General features: G+C 40.0%; 2 protein-coding genes across 4 annotated transcripts; one reads left to right on the top strand and one right to left on the bottom strand.

Moving 5' to 3' along the window:
• Positions 1–354: 354 nt before the first annotated feature.
• LOC111219311 (deoxynucleoside triphosphate triphosphohydrolase SAMHD1-like) lies at positions 355–11,592 on the top strand. Of its 2 annotated transcripts, XM_022741944.1 has the most exons (16): positions 355–674; positions 838–904; positions 1,062–1,134; positions 1,721–1,881; positions 2,485–2,600; positions 2,803–2,873; positions 3,927–4,085; positions 4,896–4,996; positions 5,122–5,230; positions 5,328–5,419; positions 5,531–5,646; positions 6,286–6,425; positions 7,302–7,397; positions 7,553–7,657; positions 7,819–7,956; positions 10,354–11,592. In XM_022741944.1, the coding sequence occupies exons 1-16, from the start codon at positions 494–496 to the stop codon at positions 10,507–10,509; spliced, it is 1,881 nt and encodes a 626-aa protein (XP_022597665.1). In that variant the 5' UTR covers positions 355–493; the 3' UTR covers positions 10,510–11,592. The 2 variants fall into 2 exon arrangements, with proteins under 2 accessions (XP_022597665.1, XP_022597666.1); XM_022741945.1 differs by lacking the exon at positions 3,927–4,085.
• Positions 11,593–11,841: 249 nt separating this feature from the next.
• LOC111219310 (NACHT, LRR and PYD domains-containing protein 12-like) lies at positions 11,842–24,111 on the bottom strand. Of its 2 annotated transcripts, XM_022741941.1 has the most exons (12): positions 23,914–24,111; positions 22,365–22,493; positions 21,544–21,672; positions 20,870–21,105; positions 18,610–20,410; positions 18,270–18,446; positions 15,382–15,558; positions 14,885–15,058; positions 13,560–13,733; positions 13,153–13,326; positions 12,728–12,901; positions 11,842–12,575 (listed from the first exon to the last, which is right to left on the bottom strand). In XM_022741941.1, exons 1-12 carry the CDS (start codon positions 23,964–23,966, stop codon positions 12,557–12,559), a joined length of 3,417 nt encoding a protein of 1,138 aa, XP_022597662.1. In that variant the 5' UTR covers positions 23,967–24,111; the 3' UTR covers positions 11,842–12,556. The 2 variants fall into 2 exon arrangements, with proteins under 2 accessions (XP_022597662.1, XP_022597663.1); XM_022741942.1 differs by lacking the exon at positions 21,544–21,672.
• Positions 24,112–25,233: the final 1,122 nt, after the last annotated feature.

The following is a 25,233-nucleotide window of genomic DNA, read 5'->3' as shown; positions in this document are numbered from 1 at the left end:
TTATCATTATTATCAGGAGGTGCTTGGCTCTGTTTCTTTACTGCAGCCATCTTGGATCTATTCTTAACCATCAACCAACTAGAGATCCCTAGAGCTCTCTTTAATTTAAAATTGTGATCGTTTTTATTCTTAAGTTTGTGAATAAGAGTAATAGAAAATGAATTTTTGTTTTGTCTTTCAATGGAGTCCAAGCTTGTACTTTACCGTTTGAAAAGATATGGGTCGTGGTTTTGCCACTAAGTTTCGAACAAGGTTTCAATAGACTTTTATTTTGAAAACAGTGGCAGGAAAGGTATGTTTGTGTTTCTATGTAACTTGACTCATCCAGTGGAGAAACAAAACCCCGGTATTTTTCACCGCCCGGCAGAGTATTTTCTCTGCAGAGCTACCCGATCAGCTGTTGCAGTCGGCGTGGGGAAACATTATCGGCTTCAGTTTTCCGGATCTCTGCTTTTCTGCCCAACCCGAACAGCCGCCTATTAGTCTGATCAACATGGAGAATCGAAAACGACCGTTAGAGGCAGTTTCGAGCCCCAGTGACGGCTTCAAAACCCCGGAGAAGAGAGTGTCAGTGGTCCGGCTGCCGGACTCCGACTACATACGATGGGGAGTAGGGGAAACGTGTCAGTACCTACGAAGAGAAGGTCTCGGGGAATGGGAGGATAAGTTTAGAGGTGAGTTTTTGGGTTTGATAGCTCAAATATACGTGCTTACATCTCATTGTTAATCACAATGCAGTTAGTTGAGAGTTTTCTGTTATTAATGTTAATCCGATGTATCTATTTGTGAGCTGTGACGTGCTAATATCGAAACTGGTATGTTTGCTCTGATATCCAGCACAAAAAATAACAGGCGTCGGGCTGAGGTATCTCAAGGATGCTGATCTGGAGAAGATTGGTGTAGAGTAAGTGCGTCCTTTTTGTTAATCAAGTTGTGGCATTTAATGGCAAGACCACATAACACCCTAAAGTGGGCTACTTTGATGTTTCACACCTCACCTCAATGTCTCTTCAGCTCTTTCACTCATTTGAAACTCAATTTTCCTGTTTCACCCTGTCTAGGTACCTTGGTGACCGTCTGCAGATCCTACACAGCCTCAATAAGCTGTGGCAGATAGAAGCTGAGACAAGCAAGGTAACAACTGCATCACAAGGCTGCACTTCCAAGGCTATAGAGAAAGAAAGATGTACCAGAACAAAGAAGAGGAGCTTGTAGGATAAACGGCAAGGAAGTGTGCATCACAGAAGAGCATTTCTTTCTCCACTCTCATTTTTATTTTGTTCTTAGTCCTTGGCTCAAAAAAGGACAATTAATGGTTAAAAGCTGAAAAACATTGTTACAGAGGAGGATTGAGTTGTGTGAAATGAAATTAAGACTTGTTTCTAGATCCCTGCACATGAATTTAATCAGGCTTCCAGACGTGCCTTAGCGAGGAAGCTTTACAATCAGTGTTACCAGTTTAATCTCAAGCAGTGGCCTCATGGCAGTCCAAGAATCAATGCTGAAGACCAGGGGTGACTGAGGCTTTTATGTCAGGGCTCAGAGACAAGTCCTCTTTTAAATCACTTTTCAAATACTAATTTGCAACTCCCTTGTTTTAAGCCTGTCTTGTTTTTATTCTGAATTTTATTTTTAAGCTGCAAAGATGCTATCATCTTTAATGGTAAAGTAAGTCTCTATTGTGTTTCATGACCATTTGTTTGCCTCTGTCTTCTGCCAGGTGTTTAATGATCCCATCCACGGCCATGTCGAGTTACATCCACTTCTCATTAAAATCATTGACACACCCCAGTTCCAGAGACTACGAAATCTCAAGCAGCTTGGAGCAACCTACTTTGTTTTCCCTGGAGCGTCCCACAACCGGTTTGAACACTCGATTGGGTATGTCCTCAGTTACTGTGGATACAGTGATCAAGGTTTATCACAAGGCATCATGAGCTAACATCACGTTGCTGTTAAATAAACATATACAGCAGTTAAACCACAGAGGGCACAGTCAAAGTTATAACACAACATTAATTGATGAGGGCAGAAACAAAGTCACCAACTGGCCAAAGGTGTCTCACTAATAAAAAAAACTACAGTGTTTTCACTCTATTCATTTGATTGGAATTATATTTGGAAGTTGCCTACACTGCAATTTATAAGGCTTTAGGTGCACAACTTTATTTTAACATCCAGCAGGCCAGGCCACACGAGCAACTGTCGTAGGAGCATCTCACGATTCGTTTGGGTATATATTATAAGGCAAAGTCCACATACAGTTTTTTTTATTATTATTTTTTTTTTTTTATATATATATAAATCTTTCCCAGATTTTTGATTCATAATTCATTGAAAGCAGTAACCATTAAAACATGTCTGAAACACATGGATATAGTATTATTAAATTATAAACAAATATATCCAGTTATCTCTTTGTCATGTTTTGTGGTATTTTCATTGTATTTTTTGTATGAAACGATTTGTTGCGTGCTGAAACAGGGTGGGCTACTTGGCAGGACGACTTGTACAAGCTTTGAACGAGAGGCAGCCAGAGCTCCTCATCTCTCGCAGAGACATCCTTTGTGTGCAGATCGCTGGGCTCTGCCATGACTTGGGTGAGTGGTAGACAGACCCTAACACGCTTCAGGTTGTAACCTTTTAGTTACTTTGTGTGAGTATGAGGTGAGAATGAAAGTGAAAGCATTTTTGTTATCCAGATGGGAATAGAACACAAGTCACTCAGTGGAAATTCTACATATAATGTAATCAGCTGTTTTTTTTTGTTTGTTTGTTTTTTTATGTATTCCCTCCTGTCAGGACATGGGCCATTTTCGCATATGTTTGATGGGATATTCATACCCAAGGCACGTCCGGGAATTACCTGGAAGGTAAGAAACTGTGATTTATACTTCACGAGTCTTCTGCCATGTGAGATATACAAGGTCACATATAGCACAGTATCCGTTCAGCGTATCGCTCTGTCAAGACAACACATTAGTCAAAAGCCACAGAGAGAGCCAGTGTCAATAAATATACGTATATGAATTATACATTGTACTAAAATTAGTTAATTTGCTCTGAGTTATTAGTTGCAGAGGCAAATGATCTAAAAAACACTTTTTCTCTGTCTGGAAAAGGCAGTCCCCTCTAGTCTTCTGGCTGTGTGATTTCTTCAGTAATAAAATCCATGTGATGTGTACATGTCTTGTTTTGCTGGGGCTTCAAACCTCTATTGATGATTCTGCAGAAAACTATTTAGCAACCAAGCATGCACTGATCACTGACTGGCTTTGTTCCACAAGTACAACATCCCAGCCCAGACATGCATACCAGTTCAGTTTCTTTGTTCCATAAATCTCAATGCTAACTAATCTGTGAGTCCAATAGATGTTAACCTGTTAGTTTGCCAGAAAGATTTACCTAAATCCTCTCACCACATATCGGGTCTTTAAATGATCTGCCAGCTAAACTCCCTCCTCAGTACTAATGATAAGGACACACACAGTTTGCCCTCCTTTCATATTTCCTTTGAATTGGTTTCTTAATTAATACTAGTTCTATAAAACCTGCTCTACCAGATGACGTGAAGTTAGTATAAACAGCATCTGTATATACAGAAGCATCAAAGCTTCTGTATTGGCATTTAAAACTGACTGTAAAACAAGGCTGCTGCTCAAAACAATTCATGTCGCTTGACTTGAAAGCAGTTTAAGGTAGTAGTTGCAGGGTTCAGAATGATAAGTATCACCAAACTACTAAGCACACATTATGTATGTCATTATGTAACTTATGACCAAAGACCGATAATATAAGCATTCACATTCATACCGTTTTAGCTGGGATAAACTCTTTCTGTTGGGATAATGAGTCATTTTGCTTTCATTTTCAAATTGTGACCGTGCACATTCCCATGTTAATAAATGAGTCTGTGCATATTGCAGCATGAGACTGCCTCTTCAGCCATGTTTGACTACCTGATTAATGACAATGGCTTGAAGCCAGTGATGGAGCAGCATGGCCTGGTGCTGCCTGTGGACCTGGACTTTATTAAGGAGCAGATTGCTGGACCATTGGACACTAATGCAGCTCAAGGCCAGGAGGTAACTTCTAGTTCTGCCTATGAAATCAGTCAGTGGTATTATTTAGATTTCCACTGGAGGAACTTCGCAACAGAAACAAAAACCTTTTTAGGATCTCGTGAACTAAATCTGCATTTTAGACTAAATTTAGTTCCTGTATGACCTGTGTCTGCTTATTTGTGTTTGTCAGCAGGATTATGCTAAAAGTACTGAACTAATTTGCCAGGGAAGAACTCATCAAGTTTGGATCCAGTTAAAGGGGCAGATTCAGGAATCACTTTCAGTCTTTGATTTCTTGGATTTGAATCAGAAAAATAAATAATTTAGTAAAATATAAGAAAAACAAAATATTGAACAAGTGGAATGTCAGAAACTGGTGAGTCAGAGTACCAAGCAAGAGATATGTGGGGTGGTGTCTCAACATCATGCCTGTGTAGGCAGTAAGTTTGGTATTTAGCTGTTTTGGGATGATCCTTCCATCAGCCGCATTGAAAACATGACTTTTAATGGAGTAAAATTGATTTCTTGGCGCAGAGGCTTGTGACTTTGTGTTCTTCAAAAAATGTTGTTAAAGTGAAATCTTTTTATATTTACTGGATATAAATCAGTGTTATGAGCAGGGTTGCAAGCTGCCACCACAGCACTGGTAGTTTTGTACACTTATGTATGTATGTGTGTGTGTGTGTATTCCACGTTTGTTGTTGGCTCTGTATAAGAAAATGGAGTGCTATTGGAAACAAATTCAAATTCCTTGTGTGCTTAAACATACTTGGCTTAAAAACAAAAAAAAAAAGCAGATTCTGATGTCGCTATTGTCTGTCATCTTCATAGTGGCGATACAAAGGTCGTCCAGAAGACAAGTCCTTCCTCTATGAAATCGTGGCCAACAAAAGAAATGGCATTGATGTGGATAAGTGGGACTACTTTGCCAGGTGGGGCTTAGATTTGCTAGTTTGTTTTATAACAATTTACCAAATTATATATTGAAAATTCCTGTTTTTCTTTTTATTTTATTGACCAATCTCTTCATATGTTTCTTCATTCTGTCTCCTCCAAGGGATTGCTATCACCTCGGCATCCAGAACAACTTTGACTATCACCGTTTCCTAAAGTTTGCCAGGGTGTGTAAGGTGGATGGGCAGAAGCACATCTGCACTAGAGACAAGGTGATGAGTTTGTTACGTCTCCTTTTGGAATACCTTTTAAAACAGCAATCTATTAAGACGATTATTGTGATTTAAGTACAGGTAATTCTTTTAACAGGAAGTGGGCAATCTGTACGACATGTTCCACACCAGGAACTGTCTCCACAGAAGAGCCTACCAGCACAAAGTGGGCAGCATCATAGAGACCATGTGAGTAGCTAATAGACGTAGCTTGTTTGCTTTGCTTTGTGGTCATATCTCTTGTATGGTATGCAGCAGGATATTCTCAAAATTGATCATACGTTGGGTGTGTTTATCCAGGATCACAGAGGCATTTTTAAAAGCAGATAAACACATCAAGATTGAAGGCTCAAAGGGGAAGATCTTCACTCTCTCCACAGCCATAGATGACATGGAGGCTTACACCAAGCTGACAGGTCAGGAGATACCACTGTGTGCTGTCAGCTCGTGACTGAAGAGCATTAAGAAACAGGAAGAAAATACACCAAGCACCACCTGTGCCATCTCTAAAAACATGCTGAATTGTGTCTTGTCATCACTGCATTACATATTGATTATTCTCCCTCCCACTGTTTGCTGTTTTGAAACTGTGGTGACTTGTGCCCAGCTGGGATGGGACCTCAATAAGCTGGCAGTTACAACAATCAAAGTGTGGTTTTCAAATGTTTCACGCTTGTAGCGCCAAATGCTAACACCCTACACTAACTGAACAAACTAGTTCCTGTATCAAGGAGTGCCCGTGCTTTTATTAAATTACACAAACTTCAATCAAAATATCTCATCCAAACTAATCAAATATATTCACTTATATGTTAAAACACATCATTTTGTGTTGTACTCCTCAGCCAGTGGCTTATATCACTCTATATAAATTATAGTAATTTAATGAACAAACTATTTCAACCCTTGTTTTAAGACAAAACATCTTGAGACTACTGTATATTTTACATTAATAACCACTTTTATTGAACTCTTTTTACCTTTACACCTTGTTTATTGGGACATTTGTCTCTCTTGAATATAATATGATTTACTTATTTCTGTTTGTCCTGTAGATCACGTGTTTGAACAGATACTCCATTCGTCGTCTGTGGAGCTGGCTGAAGCGAGGCAGATTCTACGCAACATCGTCTGTCGACGCCTCTACAAGTGTCTGGGCCAAACCCAGCCTGACAAACCCTTGAGTGTCACCCAGGTGTGTGCTTGTGTCTTTATACGGCTGTATTCACATCAACTTGGTGAATAATTATTTTGCCTATTGAATATGATTTGTGGGTCCAAAGACATGCACAATAGGTCCATTGGTGACTCTAAACTGCCCATAGGTATCAATGTGGGCGCAAGTGGTTGTTTGTCTCTGTGTCAGCCCTGTGAGACTGGTGACCTGTCCAGGGTGTACCCTGCCCTCGCCCAATGTTAGCTCCCAGCCCCCCGCGAGCCTACAAGGATAAGCGGTACAGATAATGGATGGATGAATGGAGTATGATTTGTAAATTTGAAGTAACTATGATAGCTCCCTGAAATGTTTAACTGTTGAAAGAAGGGTTCAGATGGCTGCATTTAGTGCAGGTCTTATCTGCTGTGATATGAGACATTTAGCAGTGTCATGTTGTGTTGTGTTGTGTTGTTGTGTCATGTATGTTAAGTGCCTTCTCCGGGAGGTAGTTAATGTTTTTTTGTTTTTTTGCGAACTGATCTTGTAGTGTATGTTAAGGTGACTGAGTTGACCTTGTAATCAGTCAAAATCATTTAGTTGGGAAAAATTGTGAAAAATTAAACACTTTCCCAGTTTCTTGTTTTGTAAGATCAATAATCCTAAACCCAAAGAAATTCATTTCAGTATGGTATAAAAGAAAGAAAAGCATCAAAAGCTGATGTTTGAGAAGTTGGAATGAGGTGGTGTTCAAGTACACTACAAACTACACTTTTCTTTAACAAAAATTGTAATTTTTTTGGATTCTATGATACGACTTTGATAAAAATCAAACGGTCAAAACTCGTGTAATCTCACTGTTTTAGATGAAATAACATATCTTGACTCCTCCACTTCTCTCTCACTCACCTCTATAAGGACATGATTAACAACTGGGCAGAAGATTTGGCAGAGTCCATCCCTCAGAGTGGTGCCCAAGATATCAGTCTGCAGCCAGAAGACTTTATAGTTAATGTGAGTATTGAATCTAATTACTTTTAATCTCATAGCTCCAAAAGAGGGAATTACCTTTTTATTGTGAATTTTAGTTTTATTGATTTGAAAGTTAATGCTGTCCCCCTTTTGGCCTACTGTACTTGTAGATATAAAAACTTCCCCTTCTCCTATAGGTCATTGTTATGGACTATGGGATGAAGGAAAAAAACCCAATCAACAATGTGCGCTTCTATTGCAAAGATGACCTAACAACAGCCATCCAGATACGCAAGAACCAGGTCAGAACACCATGGAATTCAAACTTTTGCTTACATGTTTTAATGGCCAGATGTTCCTCACATGTTTCTCATGTGTCTTTTCTAAATGCGCAGAATCTGTTTGGCACTACGTCTACTTTACATTTATGGGTTAAAATAAACTCCATGCTGCTTCTTGTCAGGTGTCAAAACTACTTCCGGAGCAATTTGTTGAGCAGCTGATCAGGGTCTACTGCAAGAAGACAGATGATAAGAGTCTGGAGGCTGCCAAGAAGCATTTTGTCCAGTGGTGCATGGACATGAACTTCTCAAAGCCTCAGGTAATATTTATCCGCTACAGCGTAAAGAATTGTACAATTATATGCAATGGCAATGTTGGTTGTTAAACATGGGATAGATATGTTGCCCATACCTCAGACTGGAAAGCTTTTGAAGAATGGAAAACAAAGTGAATAGTAAATGTGGAGCACAAGTAGCACTGTGGAGCAATGTAATGAGCAGATCACTGTGTTGTTTATATCCTGTGTCCAATCAGACACTTAAAAGTTCACATGTAGACCAAGAACACAACACATGATACAAACTTCAACAGACAAAAGAGTCCAGTAATAGTTGGTGGCCATACGCTGATTTAAAGCATAAATTATGTTATTTTACTAACTGTAGTGAAAGTGACCCACAGTGCAGCAAGTGAAGAATTTAGCAGCTAAAGAGGCATATTTCCCTCAGAGATGTTACACCACTAATATTGTGTAGCTACTGCCAAAACGGCTCTGACCCGTCGAGGCATAGAGTCCACAAGACCTCTGAAAGTGTCCTGTGGTATCAGACACAGAGAGTTAGAGCCTTTAAGTCCAGTAAGTTGTGAGGTGGGACTCCATGGATTGGACTTGATTTTCCAGTACATCCCACAAATGCTCAATTGGATTGAGAGCTGGGGAATTTGGAGGCCAAGTCAACACTTTGAACTATTTGTCATGTTCTGCAAAACATTATTGAACAATTTTTGCAGTGTGGCAGCGCACAATATCCTATCAAAAGATATTAACTTTGCCTGCCACAATGTTTAGGTAGGTGGACGCAACCATGCCCATTGTAAGCTCTTCCAGCCTTTTGATTGGTGCAGCAAGAGAGAAACATGAAAGTCAGGGAAAGAGAGAGAATGACATGCAGCAAAGGGTCGGGCTTGAACCCATGGCCACTGTGGTTAGGACTAAACCCATGTGGTACACGCTCTACCAGGGGAGCCACTTGGGCCACTTTTGGTAGGTATGGACCACTGCATACAAGGAACACTCCACAAGACCTGACCATTTTTCGGGGTATATCCACCAGGTGGACAGAAACAAGTGTAACGCCTGGAGACAGGCTTGAACCCACAAGCACAACAACAAACACAATCGAGCTCAGGTAACAGTAGTTTACTTGGAGCTCAGACAAAAAAACGACAAGCAAAGGGGTCGAACCAGGGAATCCGTCCGTGAGGCAAACAAATCTGATAAGGGGCAGATGAAGGGAATCCAAAAACCAGAAAGCAGTCCGAAGGTTGGGAACGGGCTGGCAGGAATACAGGATTGGAATCCTGGACAGCCAGGGGGCAAACACTGGACAACCTGGCAGAGAGGGAATGCAACTGGACCGGTGCGTGTACATACACAAAGGGACTGATAAGGGAATGGGATACAGGTGAGTAGTTGGTCAGGGAAACTCAGGAATGAGGCAAAAAGCTGCTGGAAGGCATGACTGAATCTAAAATGACAAGAGAATAAGAGACAGGATCAATGGCAGACTAAGTTGTGACAATGTGGCTCCAAATGAATGACAGTATTGCTCTGTAACTGCTGGATGTGTAAATAAGCAACTGTTTGCTAACAATTTACATATATTAATTTTAACAGTGTTTTGGTCACAGCTTGTTCCCACTGCCCCCAAGTGGCCAAATGGTTTTCAAAAGTGTAAAAATTTGCTTTGAAGATGTTTTATGTGAACAGAATGTAAAAGCATAAGGTACATGTAAGATACCTTTCCAGTTATACGTAGTGTTGGGAAATAAGTTGTACCAGAATGTTTTACATCAAAACAACATTAGTATGGATTTCAGTATTGTAATATGATTGCTCCTCCTCATATTAGAGAGGAGGAAAGACATTTAACAACAGCAACAACTACAATTTGACAGCATTTATACCAAATGACAGCGAAGAGCAAAAAATATCTTAATGACGCTGTGTGGAGTTGAAAGGAGAAAGCGGCAGAACAAGATGGAAGCAGTTTTATTGTCCAATCTCAGAATCTGATTTTTTGCAAACAGCTTCTGGAATGAGCTTATTGTTGTAGCTGCTGCCCAAGAAGCACAAATGATAACAAGTTTACACAACCAATAATTAAGACATTGAGGAAACTTTTAAATAAAATTGACAGTGTGCGGTAGAGAACAGTAAGAAGTTTTTTTTTTTAAAAAAGGGAAAAAAAGGAAAATTGTAAGGCAAGAAATGTATTTTTAATTTCAATTTTGCACATAGTGGTTAGATACCCCCTCCAGTCCACATACATTATTGGGCTGGGAAGGAAGAATTACTGCAGAGCCCCAGGATCGCTTGCTTAGGAGTTAGGATTAGGATTTACTGCGATGTTGTGCCCTGTATCAGTAAGGACACTGTGTACGCTCTACATTGCCCTTGCTGATACCAGTGTCTTCTATTTTTATTCATATACAGGATGGAGACATAATAGCACCTGAGCTGACCCCTCTGAAAGCCAGCTGGTCGAACAACAATGAAGGCGGGGACGGTGAAGATGGCAGCTCCAGAGAAGTAAACTGCGTTAGAGCAAACGGGCAGAAAAAAGCCAAAACACAGCTTACTTTTAAGTAAAAGGAAGAGAGCTAATACCCCTCTGTTACACATGTGGTAGACAAGCAAGTGTTGAGTGAAAATTGTATTTTTGTACAAGGTGAGTGTGTTGATGAACAGAGCTAAAAATTAAGCAGCATTTACACAAAAAAAGCAGTTCTCGAAAGAGGATACACTGCATGTTGAGGGTCTGTACTCAGGGCTTTTACAAAAACAATTTTTTACACGTTTCTTTTTGGTTGCTATTTTTAATAATTTTTTATCACATTTGGTTGCTATTTTTATTTTAGACTCATTTACAGCCATAGGTCTCACTTTTAAGTTGTATTGTTTTATGCCATCCACTAAGCAATAGCCTATCATGTATTTGAATTATAAACAGTAAATCATGGTCTGTTAAGTGTTTTGCTCTGAAACAGAATATGCACACTGTGTATTTCAGGGAAGTGTGTTTTTAAAGCATATATAGTTGATGTGTTTCAGTGCATTGTTTTATTCAGATACACTCAGGCTTTTTTTTTTTTTTTGGTGGTTAATGGTTAAGCACTATATCAAATCTGCAGTCAAAGGTTGAACAGTTTCTGACATTTGAAGTGAGCATTTGTTTTTATTTGAATTATTCAGAAATTTGATTTGATTTTACCTTGAATATATTTATTTTCCTTTTTAGTATGTTACGCGGTCCTTAATTTATGGCACTTACAGGAAGTAGAACAACTTAACCATTGTTGTCTTCACCTTTTGAGATATGTGCAACATTTTAAATGGTACTTTGGATACCATTTAAGATGTTTTCCTCTTACCAAGATTTGATACATCCTCATCAAACTTGCCTCATAGCTGGTGGTCTACCTGTGTTGATTGTCTAAAAATATTTGTTAAAGAATGTAAAGGGAAACCTACCAAGTGTTTGGGAGATCCTGTCAAGGTTATTCCTTTTTAAAGGGGTTGATAAAAGTTTGAAAATAAAACTCTTTGTCAGTTTTGTCTTCATATAGGCAAACTTGAACACCAGAGGGCATCGAGGACACAGTTTAGCCTAAATATTAATGTTCCAAAAAGTACTTTGCTATATGAGAAGTTGGATCTTGTCTCCTTATAGCATTTTTATGCCTCTGCACCGAGAACAGCCGTGGCTGGACGCGTTATGTTTTCACGTTGTCAGTCTGACCTTCCGTGTATCCCATTGTTGTGGATGCAACAGACCCCCTTCAAATTTGGCACAAGCATTCACTTGGACTTGTGGTCAAAGGTCACTGTGACCTGGCCATGACTCAAGGATTCATACACTAATTATCTAATAATAATAATAATAATCTGTACAAAAAGAGAAGGTTAACAACAATCATTCACTGTTTTATTGGGGTCATGTGCAGGACTACTTCTTGGTTGGGGCTAGTACCTTCCTTGAGTCGTTGATGGTTGCCTGAAGTTACTGCTAGCCAGGCTAGCTGTTTTCCTTTGTTTCCAGCATTTTTGCAAAGCCAAGCTAACCGACCATTGGCGAGTAGTATTGATATTCTTATGTAGAAAGCTAACACTCGGCCAGAGAGCGAACAAGCATGTTTCCTAAAATGTCAAATTCCCTTAACAAACTCTCTCTTAGCAAATCTAGCAATGTAAAATGATGTTTGTTGAACATTCTATACACACAAGAAGTCCACACATGTTAAGTGAAAAAAACTGTTCTATACCCTGAATATATACAGACATTTTAATTACAATTTATCACAGGTTTGTCAGCAATTATACATTTAGTGCTGAAATTTAGTTACAACTTGCTTTAAGGAACACTGCCATTACATCCCTTTGCCACAGCATAGAAATAACCATGCCTACTGCAAGCACAAAGAGGGTATTTCATACTGAAGCAAGCACTTTTCAAATGGGAGGAAGAGCTAACTATGACAAAGAATTCCTCTTAACATATGGGCAGTCAGTGTAAAATCAAAATAGTCTTGTGGCTTCTGAAGAAATACTTCTGAACAAATCTCTGACTGCGGTTAAGGCACAACTTTGATGTGGTGATGTGGCAGCCCCAGAGTCAGTGATGAGCTACACTCTAGGTTTACACCACGTCTTCCGTTCTGTAGGGATGAACAAAAAATCATCAAACGTATCATTAGTTTCTCAGATGTTCATTAGTGAAAGCAGCTATTTATAAAGTTAGAGTTAGTGGCAATCCAAATACTCTGCATGTACTCCGTTTTACAAAACACTACTCAAACATGCACCTGACCTGAGAGTCTCTAGTCTACAGTGTGGACTCTCCAGGACCTCAGACAGCAGCTTCACTCCTGATTCCTGCAGGTTGTTTTTACTCAGGTCCAGCTCTCTCAGGCAGGATGGGTTTGACTTCAGAGCTGATGCCAGAAAAGCGCAGCCTTCATCTGTGACCCGACAGTGTATCAACCTACAGAGATTATAAGAATATTATGGCGGTGCTTCCCAATTTTTGTGACATAGCCAGCTTTCTTCTCTTTTCTTGTCTTGTCTGTAGCCAATTAAAAAATATGTTCATGTAAGACAACAGAGATGTGAAGGGGTACCAGCTTCATGCCAAAACTGATCTACCACAAAAGTAGAACCCTGTTGTTCTACAGAAATTGAAACTATTGTTAGTGCACAAGCAGAGCCCCACACACAAAAAAAGAGATTCCTTACCTCAAAGTCTCCAGTCTACAGTGTGGACTCTCCAGTCCACCAGACAGCATCTTCACTCCTGAATCCAGTAGATCATTTTCACCGAGGTCAAGCTCTCTCAGACTGGAGGTGTTTGACATTAAAGCAGAAGCCAGAGGAGCACAGCAGCTTTCTGACAACCAGCAGGAACTCAACCTTTAATAAAAGAAGCAAGCATGTAGTTGAAATGCTGATTGAAATCCATCAAAAAAAGAATCGAACTTCAGAATGTAACAGGAGTTCAAAACATCCAACAGCACTAAATAACCACAGGTTCATCATTATAAAAGCATGAACCACAATACTATTAACCTTGTCTCAAAATCATTGTCAGTGCAATGTGAGTTTGATATCCATGCTATTGTAAAACTGGTAACATGTTGACTGACCTCAGAGCTTCTAGTCTACAATGTGGACTCTCCAGTCCTTCACACAGCAGCTTCACTCCCGAATCCTGCAGGTCGTTGTTACTCAGTTCCAACTCTCTTAGGCTGGAGGGGTCGCACTTGAGAGCTAAAGCCAAAGAGGCACAGCAGTTCTCCGTCAGCCCACATCTATCAAGCCTGTAATTGTAAAATTAACATTAAATCTGATATGCTGTATTAATAACAACGCTAGTTCAATGAGCTCAGATCATCAACAGCCTCTATACGCCTGTTCTTGTGGAGCAGTGCATGTTTAAATGGCTGTCTCACCATACCCTGGCATTCTTGAAGACTGCGATTTGGCATGTGAAAGATTACATGGCTTCACCTGTGCCTACAGAACTTAGCTTGCAAAAGGTATCCTTTGTTCTACCTCACACAGAGCAAGCACTTTTACACAGGCTCTCTAGAGATAAATGGGCAAAGACAGATACTTCTACTCCCTGCCATGATGACAACAAGGAATGTGGCCAGCCACTTGAGTAATCTATCACAAGTAGCAGGGGACAGACAAAACCACAGAGAGACTGTTTAACCTCACAGTACTATCAGCAGGCCCCCCTCAACAACCCACCACTGACAAGTCAGAAAATATACCCCACTACACATGCATGTCAGTCCTGTACAAACATAAACAAGGCTGTAAATGCCTTCTAGGTTGCCACTTCAGATCGTACTTCAGTGAAAAGAATTTCACAAATTGCATGTTACATCAAATCCTCTTTGGTTACATATTTTCCTTTCATTTCAATAACCCTAACCCAAGTAAGGGAAATATAGAGAAACCTAAGACAACGAGGATGTACTCTGATTGCCATCCTGATGCATATTTCTGAAATATTCTAAAAAACTCTTGGAGGCAGACAAAACAACTCACGTGTGCTTAAAATGTAGAATTATGTGATGATGAGAGATGCTTTCAGACAAGCAAAACTTGTAATTTAGCAGTTTAGCTCCATTGTATTCACTTACAGAGTGAGGGACACTGCCACAGTGCTCCAAAATGACAGAGCTAATACATGTGGAAGTTTATGGTGTTGAAGGAAGAAACATATCTTGCTGGAATTCCAATGGGCTGAACTGACCTAGAGGTTTGTTACTACTACTCTGTTGTACTACTATAGATTTTATTGCACTGCTCCACATAACAGCCTGTTTGAAATCCAAGTCTACGCAAAGTAGAGCTTGTGCTTTCCTTTTATTAATTACATTACCTTGTAGTAATGATTGGCATCGAAGAACAAATCTTTTCCTTATTGAAGATAGATGATCGACAGGAGTGAACTCACCTCAAAGTCTTTAGTCTACATTCAGGACTCCCCAGTGCAGCAGACAGAAGATTCACGCCTAAATCCTTCACTTTGTTTTTACTCAGGTCTAACTCTCTCATATGGAAGGGGTTGGACTTGATAGCTGAGGCCAGATGTGCACAGCAGCTCTCTGACAGCCTGCAGCAACTTAATCTAGATAAAGTATAAACAATGCACTGCAGCTATTGAAGGCAACATTTCATTATCTAATTAGAACTGTAGATATTTCATGGAACTGTATAAACTTGCATGCTCAACTGAACCCAGCAGGATGCCAGGTTCAATAAGAAGAAAATTCATACAAAATACAAAACAAAGGACAACTTATTTTACTATATTAATTTTAAAAAGAATTTAAAATGCCACCATGTGGCATGTATTGCACTTATACTTCTGTGCTAACCCATTGAATATAACCATGGTAATAATTCATTCAAAATCAATCTCTGCACAAAGTTAGCAAAACGCTGTCTGACCTCAGAGTCTCCAGTCCACAGTGTGGACTCTCCAGTCCAGCAGACAGAACTTTCACACCTGAATCCTTCAGATAGTTGTTGTTACTCAGGTCCAGCTCTCTCAGATGCGACGAAGTGGACTTCAGGGCTGATGCCAGAGAATCACAACAGCTTTCAGACAAACTGCAGTTCTTCAATCTAAAAAATACAATGAACAAATTGTTAAATCAGATCTCTTTGGGTCTAAATCTTTAGCTCCACATTGATATGCTGTAATCCAGTGACTCTCAATGATTGGACTGCAATCAGTACTGGTCAGCGCAGTGTGGGCTACCGGGCTGCAAAGATGTTAGATAATAACCAATCCCCCCACCTCCACCCCATCACCTGCCTGCCAATGTGAGGAATGTTCAGTTCAGCATTCTCTCACATTTTTGGCTAGGCATCAAAACTGAGTATACTCCCCCTGTTTCATCAGTTCAATCAGGAGAGACTTCAGTTTGAGTCAATGAATAAACTTTTATTTATTTTATGTGCAAAACAAGAGAAGTAAAGTGAGAGATGTGAGAGTCAGGCAATTAGAACCCATTGTGATGTCATCATATTTGAAAAGTGTTGTGAAGCGAAATATAGGAAACCCTCCCTTAAAGAAAAGAAAAAAGTAAGGAAGAACAACAATGAACAAAATGTAAATTAAGATAAGTATGACAACTTAAATAAAATGGTAAAAGAAATATAAGGTCTGACAACCCCATAGAAATTAAAGTCAGCAATGACGAACAAAAATTAAGGCCCGGCAGCTGAACTAAAAAAGTGTTGCATGAGGTTAGAAGACCATGTTGAGGTTGTGATGACCACCAAGAATTGAGGTCTTAAAGATCCTAATCTGAATGTGCCAGGCTGACCAATAGTCATGAGAATAGTGTTATGAGAAGTTTAGAGATGCCATAACAGTAATTTAACCGGTAGATTCAAAATAAAATAGGACAAGAGGGGTAATAACATCTAATGTCTAACATCTCTTTGCTCATTTTTGGATTAGTTGCGATTTCTGCTGGGTCACGCATTGCCAAAATTACAACGGAATAGCAGCCCACTCTGAGCTTCAAAACCGCCCTCCAGAAACCTTTTGGTGATGTCACAGATGCTACACATTTTTATTTATTGTCTATGGTTTTATCTGGTTGCTGTATCTTTATCTAACTTAGGAGATGTTGGATGAGGCTTACTATTTAACATATTCACCGTGCAGGAATTTATCCCTTAGCCATTATTATTAAACCATTTTTAGTGTAGTTAACCACAAACAACTGATTGATTGATTGATTGATTGATTGATTGATTGATTGATTGATTGATTGATTATTGACTTTCTTGTCCACCTCAGTGGAAATCTATCTCTGGCAAGAAAGTACAATAAAATACATACAATCCGCACACACCATGTACAACATACAACAGTGCAAATGAACAGGTAGCAGCAGATAGGTTAAATAAATACCAGAGACAATTTTGGGCAATACATCTGTCAGCCAGTCCAAAACCACACACGCATGTGGGAAAAAAAACAAATAAAACAAAAGGGGGCATTGCCGAATGCTTCAACAAAGTCCTGACCTCCTGAAACTCACCTGCGGAAGAATCACCATTGCCATAATTAGGCAGTTACAGTTTACATAACCAAAGCTGAACCTCCAGAACTTTCTCATGAATAGCGCGGTAGTTTTTTTTTTTTCAAGTAGCTTTAGTTAACCTAACTAGATTTCTCCCTGGGGTAGCTTTGTTGTAACTCAGCTTATTCCAGTGTAAATTAATTGTAGCTTGCAAAGTTATGCTTTCAAAGTAGATTACCCAACACTGAAGATGATTTTGCTGCGTGAGCAATGTATGCCTACCTAGAGGGGCTGCGACAGATGAGGCCCAAGAATGCTGAGTAGCTTTCATAGAGTGAGTGTCATTGGGTGTGAAGGCTGGCTGCAACATGAATGCTTGGGTGGTGGCAATGGTCGCTGATGATCAGGCAGAAGCTGAAGCAATCCCCACGGTTTGCATGGAGTCAGCCACGGACTATAGGTGATCAAAGGTTGTCTGCAGTGAAGTGGTCTGTTACTTTTACTTTACAACTGAAGCCCAGTGGGGGAACCAGCTGGAGTAGCTGAGTCTTTCCCAGGCAGAAGCATATACTCACACAGATAGGAGCTATAATTTGAACCGCCAGCTTGCGGGGCTGAGAAAGAGGCCTGGTGCTGGAGTAATGCCACAATCTTAGAGTTGAGCTGCTCATCTGTTGGAGAGCCGCTGCATAGAGCAAGTCGAGTGCTCCTAGGAAGCCACCTGTGGAATTCGATGTGATCTCCTGCCACATGTTGAGCTGGGATCCAAAACCTCTGGGAGAGGATCATGATCTGCGTCAGACATCAGTTTAAACGATAACGCAATATGACGCAGGGTGAGTGAAATGACGGCTGACAGCAGAAGAGAGGGGAAGAGATGTTAAAGTTTCGATCGTGGTGAAATCAGATTGGTTACCCAAAACACCCGAAGTCAACTGACTACAAGAAGTGCAGTGAGAGAGGGAGCGAGCAAGTGAAAATTGTGAATGACTGAGGCATAAAGATAGTGTTCCTGATTGAATTTATACTTTGCTTCATCAGTGAAAACCTGCCCCTAATGACCACAGACTTCAGTGAGGTGCTTTTCGTTTACATCAACCACCCAAAAAAAGACACCCTCCATCTGCAACTCATACTGATCAGTCACGCTGTGACAATTTTAAAATGAAAATCTAAAATCTAAAGAAACTTGAGTTTCCCTTTCATAGAAGAAGAAGAGGAATGGGCAGAACAAAGGGGAGGAGGAGGGGGAGAACAGTAGTAAAACAATGAACAGCTATGTAAATGTTGTCTAACCTTAGTATCTCCAGTTTGCAGTTTGGACTCTCCAGTCCAACAGACAGCAACTTCACTCCTGAATCCAGAATATAGTCATTTTCACTCAGATCCATCTCTCGCAGATGGGAGGGGTTGGCCATCAGAGCTGAGGACAGAACTTCACAGTGCTTCTCAGAGAGTCCACAAGCAGAGAGCCTGCCAATACAATGTACAGTGTTACTGTATACGCACTGTATCTGTGCCCAACATTTTTATAATGAACATACAGTATATGAGAAACTAAATATCTTTAATGTAACAAAAATGGCAATAGTCATAACATTAACTCTAGAGTATTGATATTCATATCTGAACTAACCGAGCAATTCTGCAGTTTCTGGCAGCTGGGAGCAATCTCCGTCTACCATCAACTGATGTGTTGTACTTCTTTGGATCCAACACATGTAGAACCTCCTCTGACATCTGCAGCATGTAGGCAAGAGCTGAGCAATGGGTCTTCGTGAGTTTCTTCTCTGCTCTGTTCTCTGACTGAAGGTACTCTTGGATCTCCTGATGTACTGAGTGGTCATTCATCTCCATCAAACAGTGAAAGATGTTGATGCTTCTGTCAGGAGAGATGTCGTAAGCGTTCATCTTCTTCAGGTTGTTTATTGCTGTCTGGATGCTTTCTGGACTGCTAGCTGTCCAGCCCAGCAGACCTCCTAAGAGATGATGGTTGGACTCCAATAACAGGCCATGAAGGAAGCGAACAAAGAGGTCCAGGTGGCCATTTCGACTGTTCACAGATTTGTCCACAACTCTGCTGAGGAAGCTATCCATCCCTGGCTTACTGCTGTTTGTATCCCAGTCTTCTCCCAGGAATGTTGCCAATACATCTATGTCCCTGTTCAAGTAACAGTGGACCATGTAGACAGCTGCAAGAAACTCCTGAACACTTAAATGAACAAAGCAGTAAATCGTTTTCTGAAAGAGCGCACGCTCTCTTTTGAAGATCTCTGTGCACAGTCCTGAGAAAACTAAGGCCTCTGTGACATCAAGACCACATCGCTCCAAGTCCTCTTGGTAAAACATGATGTTTCCTTTTTCTAGATGTTCAAATGCAAGTCTCCCCAACTTCAGAAGGACTTCCCTGTTAATCTGCCTTGGCTCCTGTTGGATCATTTCATGCCCCTTTTTATACTTCTGTCTCTTCCTCTTGGTCTGAACCAGCAGAAAGTGTGAGTACATGTCAGTCAGTGTCTTGGGAAGCTGTTTTTGGTCTGTAGTCAACATATGATCAAGAACCGTAGCAGTGATCCAACAAAAAACTGGGATGTGACACATAATGTGGAGGCTCCTTGATGCCTTGATGTGTGAGATGATTCTGCTTGACACTGACTCCTCGGTGAATCTCCTCCTGAAATACTCCTCCTTCTGAGTGTCAGTGAATCCTCGTACCTCTGTTACACGATCAACATAAGAAGGTGGGATCTGATTGGCTGCTGCAGGTCTTGAAGTTATCCAAAGGAGAGCTGAGGGAAGTAGGTTCCCCTTGATGAGGTTTATCAACAGCATGTTGATTGATGATGTCTGTGTGACGTCTGACACAACCTCATTGTTCTGGAAATCCAACACAAGCCTGCTTTCATCCAGGCCGTCAAAGATTAACAAAACCTTACACACAGCTAGGTTCTCTGCTGCGATCAGGTGAAGTGTTGGGTCAAAATCACGAAGCAGCCTGAGAAGACTGTACTGCTTCTCTCTGATCAAGTTCAGCTCCCGAAACGAAAGAAGAATCACAAGGCTGACATCTTGATTTTCCAAGCCCTCTGCCCAGTCCAGAGTAAACTTCTGCACTGAGAAAGTTTTTCCAATGCCAGCAATGCCATTCGTCAGAACTACTCTTATGAATCTCCTCTGGCCAGGTAAAACCTTAAAGATTTCATGGCATTTGATTGGAGTGTCATGCATGGCCTCCATTTTGGATACTGTCTCAAGTTGCCACACCTCATGCTGGATATTAACTCCTTCACATTTTCCCTCAGTGATGTAGAGCTCAGTGTAGATCCTATTCAGGTGGGTTCCAGATCCTACTTCGGCGGTTCCTTCTACTGCAAATTCACATCTCTTTCGAAGCCTGATTTTGTGATTCTCTAAAACCTCCGGTAGACTGCCAGTCACTGAAACACAAGCAGGAAAAAACTCAAGTTACAGAAATACACTGTATGTCCTAAAAACAATATGCACATTGGCTCTAACCTCAAGGTCGCTGAGATAGTCAAGAAGCTCCTCGGCAGCAAGGTGCCAGGAGTGGATGAGATTCGCCCTGAGATGCTGAACGCTCTGAACATTGGAGCTTGGATTTTTCTGATCATTACATTTTAATTAAATTTACAAAGCAAAATCCCATACTATGCTCAAACTATGCTGTAGTTGAATTTGAATTCGTAGCTAGTGCAAAAAAATGATGGTTGTCATTTCAAACATAACATTTTTACATTTGATAATAAGTTTTTTATTTCTTAAAATGCTGTAACATTTTAAATGTACTAAACACGGTGTATGTTATGTAAAAGAAATAATGAAAATGTATTTAAAGCAACAGAAAAAGTTCTGTTTAAGAAAAAGTAGAAACTTACAGAGTCCAGTGCTGGTTTGAGTGGGTGTCTGCACTTCAGGGCTTTTTCTGGATCGTTTACCACAGCAGGGACAAGAGAAATCTCCAGTTGAATTACACTGCTCCCAGCATGATTCAGTGCATTGCTCGCAGACGTAATGTCCACAGCTGGTGGAGACTGGATCCCTCAGGACCTCGTTGCACAAAGCACAACATGACGGCTGCTCCTCGATAACACCACTAGTCCTTTTCCTTTCTCTGTGAATGTGAGTGAACATCAAAATATGTTTGGCAATATTGGGTAGAGTGTCAAATAGCACAGAACTTGTTTAAATAATCAACACTTCACCATGTCACCTATCATGGATATTTGAAGTCAGTTATGTCTGCGGAGGGTTTAAAGAGGCTTGTTCCCTTGATCTAAGCTGAGACTAACAGGAGAAGCTGATGGTGCAATCATACACCTTTTCTTTTTTGTCTGAACCACAATGGTAATACACAATAGTACAAAATGCTGTCAAAACTGGTTATTTAGATTAATACTACCAATTAAACAGTTAACATCCTGGGACATCAACTGGGCATCCACTGGAGGATTCAATGTGCGTTATCATTTTGTTGTGGTGGTGTGGTGTGAAACAGGGCACTTACACAAGTAATTACTTGATATACTGAATGAATAAGGAGAAATCTTACTTTGTGTTTGATATTCCAGGTTCATCCCTGAAGGCCAGAGGAGTGTCTCTGGACTGGTCACTCAGACAGACGGATGCTGGAGACTTCGCTCTGCCCTCTTCATCCTTCCCATAGACACTCATCTTTGGTCTAACAGGCAAGTCAGTAACAAGAGCACACATCATACACTGAACAGTGAACAGTGACTCACCATGGCATGCTTCTGCAGATGCCTATTGGCAAAATTTTGTACTAATTAGCTGTATACATTTGCTTTTTAATTGAACCTGATTTGCTGTCTTAAAACAAGAAAAATTCTGGTGTTCATAATAATGTTGCCCAATGCTCGTGTTGTAATGGGATGATATTTATGGTTAGCTGAAGCTAGGTCAGTGGGTCATACTGTTAATAATTACAAACAGGGAAAACTGCTGGGAAAATTATTAGTAGATAAGCCCAGTAATTGGAAAAAGATTGAATCAAAAGCTTATGTTAATTCACATATTTGTCTGTTTTTATTGTTTTCATACATTATTCAGCAACGATTTTGATAATCAATTCATTGTTTTGAGTTATTTTTAGGGGGGAAAAAAAGACCAAATTGTCTGGTTTCAACTTCAGCAATGTGTTAACCTGTTAGCTGTTTCTGATCATTAATCAGCTGAGAGCAGCGGCGGAGGAAGAGGTTTTTATGATAGCGCTCTTGGTGCTGGAGGATTCAAAGTGTGTTTTCATTTTGTTAATCTGTTTTTGTTCATTAGAAGGTCTGGCTACTATTTGCTATCTACGTAACCACACTCCAGCCCACTTCTCTGACTGGCTACAATAAGGAGAAATCTTACTTTGTGTTTGATATTCCAGGTTCATCCCTGAAGGCCAGAGGATAGTCTTTGGACTGGTCACTCAGACAGACGGATGCTGGAGACTTCGCTCTGCCCTCTTCATCCTTCCCATGGACACTCATCTTTGGTCTAACAGGCAAGTCAGTAACAAGAGCACACATCATACACTGAAGGCAAGGCAATTAAAAGTGCCTTACATAGGCATGGAAATACATTAAACATAGAGCATTAAGATAACATTAAAATGGCATTTAAAAACAATAAAAACATATATTGAATATAAATATAAAAACATTTAAATAAGTCATATCAAGATTGCATAAAATCAGGTAAGAAACTTAGGACAAAATTTTTTGTTCATTATTGGTAGGTGAGAAGCATATGTTAATTCACATATTCATCTGTTCTTTTGTTTTGATACATTATTCAACAACGATTTTGATATTCAATTCATTGTTTTGAGTTTGTTTTTGTTTTTTTAAATGGCAGAACCGTCTGATTCCAACTTCACCAATGTTATTATTTGCTGGTAGTCTTCTACAAATGAAAACTGACTAGTTTGGTGTTTTGGACTGTTGGACTGTTGGACCAAATAATATATTTGAAGAAGGAACTCTGATGGACACAGCTTCACAGTTTGCTTACATTTTATAGACAAAACAATTAATAGAAATAATAGCTATAGTAGAGCACATCACACCAGTCCTCAAATCACTGCATTGACTCCCTGTGTGTCAAAGGATATATTTTAAATTCCTATTACTTGTCTTTAAAGCACTAATTGGTCTCAGGCCTAAATACATGTCTGATTTACTTGTACATTATGAAGCATCTAGACCGCTCAGGTCACCAGGTACAGGTTTATTCAGTGTTCCCAGAACTAAAACCAAGCACAATGGAGCAGCTTTTAGTTTTTATGCTCCCCACCTGTGGAACAAGCTTCCTGAATACCTGTGGTCTGCTCAAACGGTCAGCTCATTGAAATCAGGGCTTAAACATTATTCTAAACATGTTTTTATTGTTTATTTTCAAATGTATTTATTTGTTGTACAAGTTCATTTCCTATGAAAAGTCAACTGACAATGGTAAACTCTGGCACGACTCTGTGAACTGCTGGTAGATACACTGCATTAGGGGGCCTGAGTCTTCACGAAGCTAAATTAATGAAATATACATGATGACCAGTCCAATAACTAAAGCCATAGATTACATGTGGCTGTATCAACATAAATGTAGGCTATTAGACTTAAAAATTCCCTCTTTGTGCTTCCATAGTGTTTCCGTGCTGAGTGTGCAATGGAGGGACAGAAGCAGGAAGACTGAAAGACTTCTTTAAAAAAAAAAAAAAAAGGCTACTTCAGACATCTCCAAATGGTTTTAGTTGCCAAGTACTTTATTTCGCGTTACATTCACTACATAACATCTTACTAGCTGATTTAACCCTCCATTCCAAGAAAATGATAATTACATACATTCCTGGATAATAGTCTATATGCTACAACACGGTTTATCATGTACACAACCAACCCTGCGTCGCCAATTTACCTACCTGTCACTGGCCAAGGACTTTATAGGCCTATCCACACGCTTTAATCCATCCATTCATAATCCAGTTTAACAACTTTACAACTTTACAAGTTAAACCTGTTGAGTTAATTCCAGCTCTTACAGTCCACCCTGTGACACCTGGCTCGAGAGAAATTTACAGGAAAAGAAACTTAGGTTGCAGAGAGAAGCACGCTGTCTGACTTCCAGGTTTCCTTTACCTTGACGTCTTAATGTTGCTTTAAGTCGCATTTCCGCGGTTACAACCCCTATGAGTGCACCCGTATAATGTTATTTACGGTAAGGTTAAAGTACAGTTACAGTGATTTATGAGATCTCGCCCGCAAGGCCACCAAAAGTCCCAGGTTCACTACATAAATGGGTCAACAGGGTCAACATAATGCAAATTTTCAGAATTTGTCAACTAAAATGGGGTAACAAACATGAAAAGATACATAATTGGTGGGGGCTCTGGGAGTCCTCCCCCAGAAAAAAATATTGTAATTTAAAACAAATAGCTATACAGCATTTTTACAGCATCTAACCTCTTGGATTAAATAAAGAAAACGCCCCCTGTACGAGTCTAGATCATATACAGTCTAAGGTCTAGATTAGTTGGACTGAGGTGCTGTGAAAACATAGAATGTATCAAGAACAGTTTATAACTGGTGGGACAGGACAGGAAATGATTATTAGAAGAATGACTGTTTCATATTTGAAGTTATTTATAAAAAAAACATGTATCTAAAATGGTTGTAGATGTCAGGATACTAGACTATATACAAGGTCAAACAATTTACAAATAGTCTTCTAACACATCACTGGTTACTGCTATAATGTCAACCAAATAAAATAACACAAAGTTTGAAAAGTTCTCTTTGTTCTTAATGGTTTGGAAGGAAAGAGCTTTGCAGACCAGAAGGGTGGGGTTATACAACTTCCTGGGTGTCGTTAATAAGATGTGAGGTGAGTTCAGGTAAGGCAGGGTATTAAATTTGTGATCATACAAAGTAGCCTATATACCTACAGTGCCTGGGAAGCAGTGCTGATATTGACTGCATTATTCTGGTGAAATAAAGCAGCTGAAAGGCCTGTTTTCAGTAGCCCAACTTCGTTAAATTATGCCCAAGTGATATTTGCCACTGCTACTGTATTTGGCAGGTGACGGACTCAGACGTCGCCATTAAGTTCTTTCACGGCTGGTCTATTCATTTACCATAATGGCGAGAGTACGGGCGCGCTCTAATTTTAGAGGCTGCTGGTAAGTGCGGAAATGTGACCGCTGCAAGAAATGTCAAGTCACTCTTTCACTATCATGACTCAG

Source organism: Seriola dumerili, unplaced genomic scaffold (genome assembly GCF_002260705.1).
Source record: "Seriola dumerili isolate Sdu_G_001 unplaced genomic scaffold, Sdu_1.0 BDQW01000057.1, whole genome shotgun sequence".
Taxonomy (NCBI): Eukaryota; Metazoa; Chordata; class Actinopteri; order Carangiformes; family Carangidae; genus Seriola; species Seriola dumerili.
This window is presented reverse-complemented; position numbering and strand designations above follow the sequence as displayed.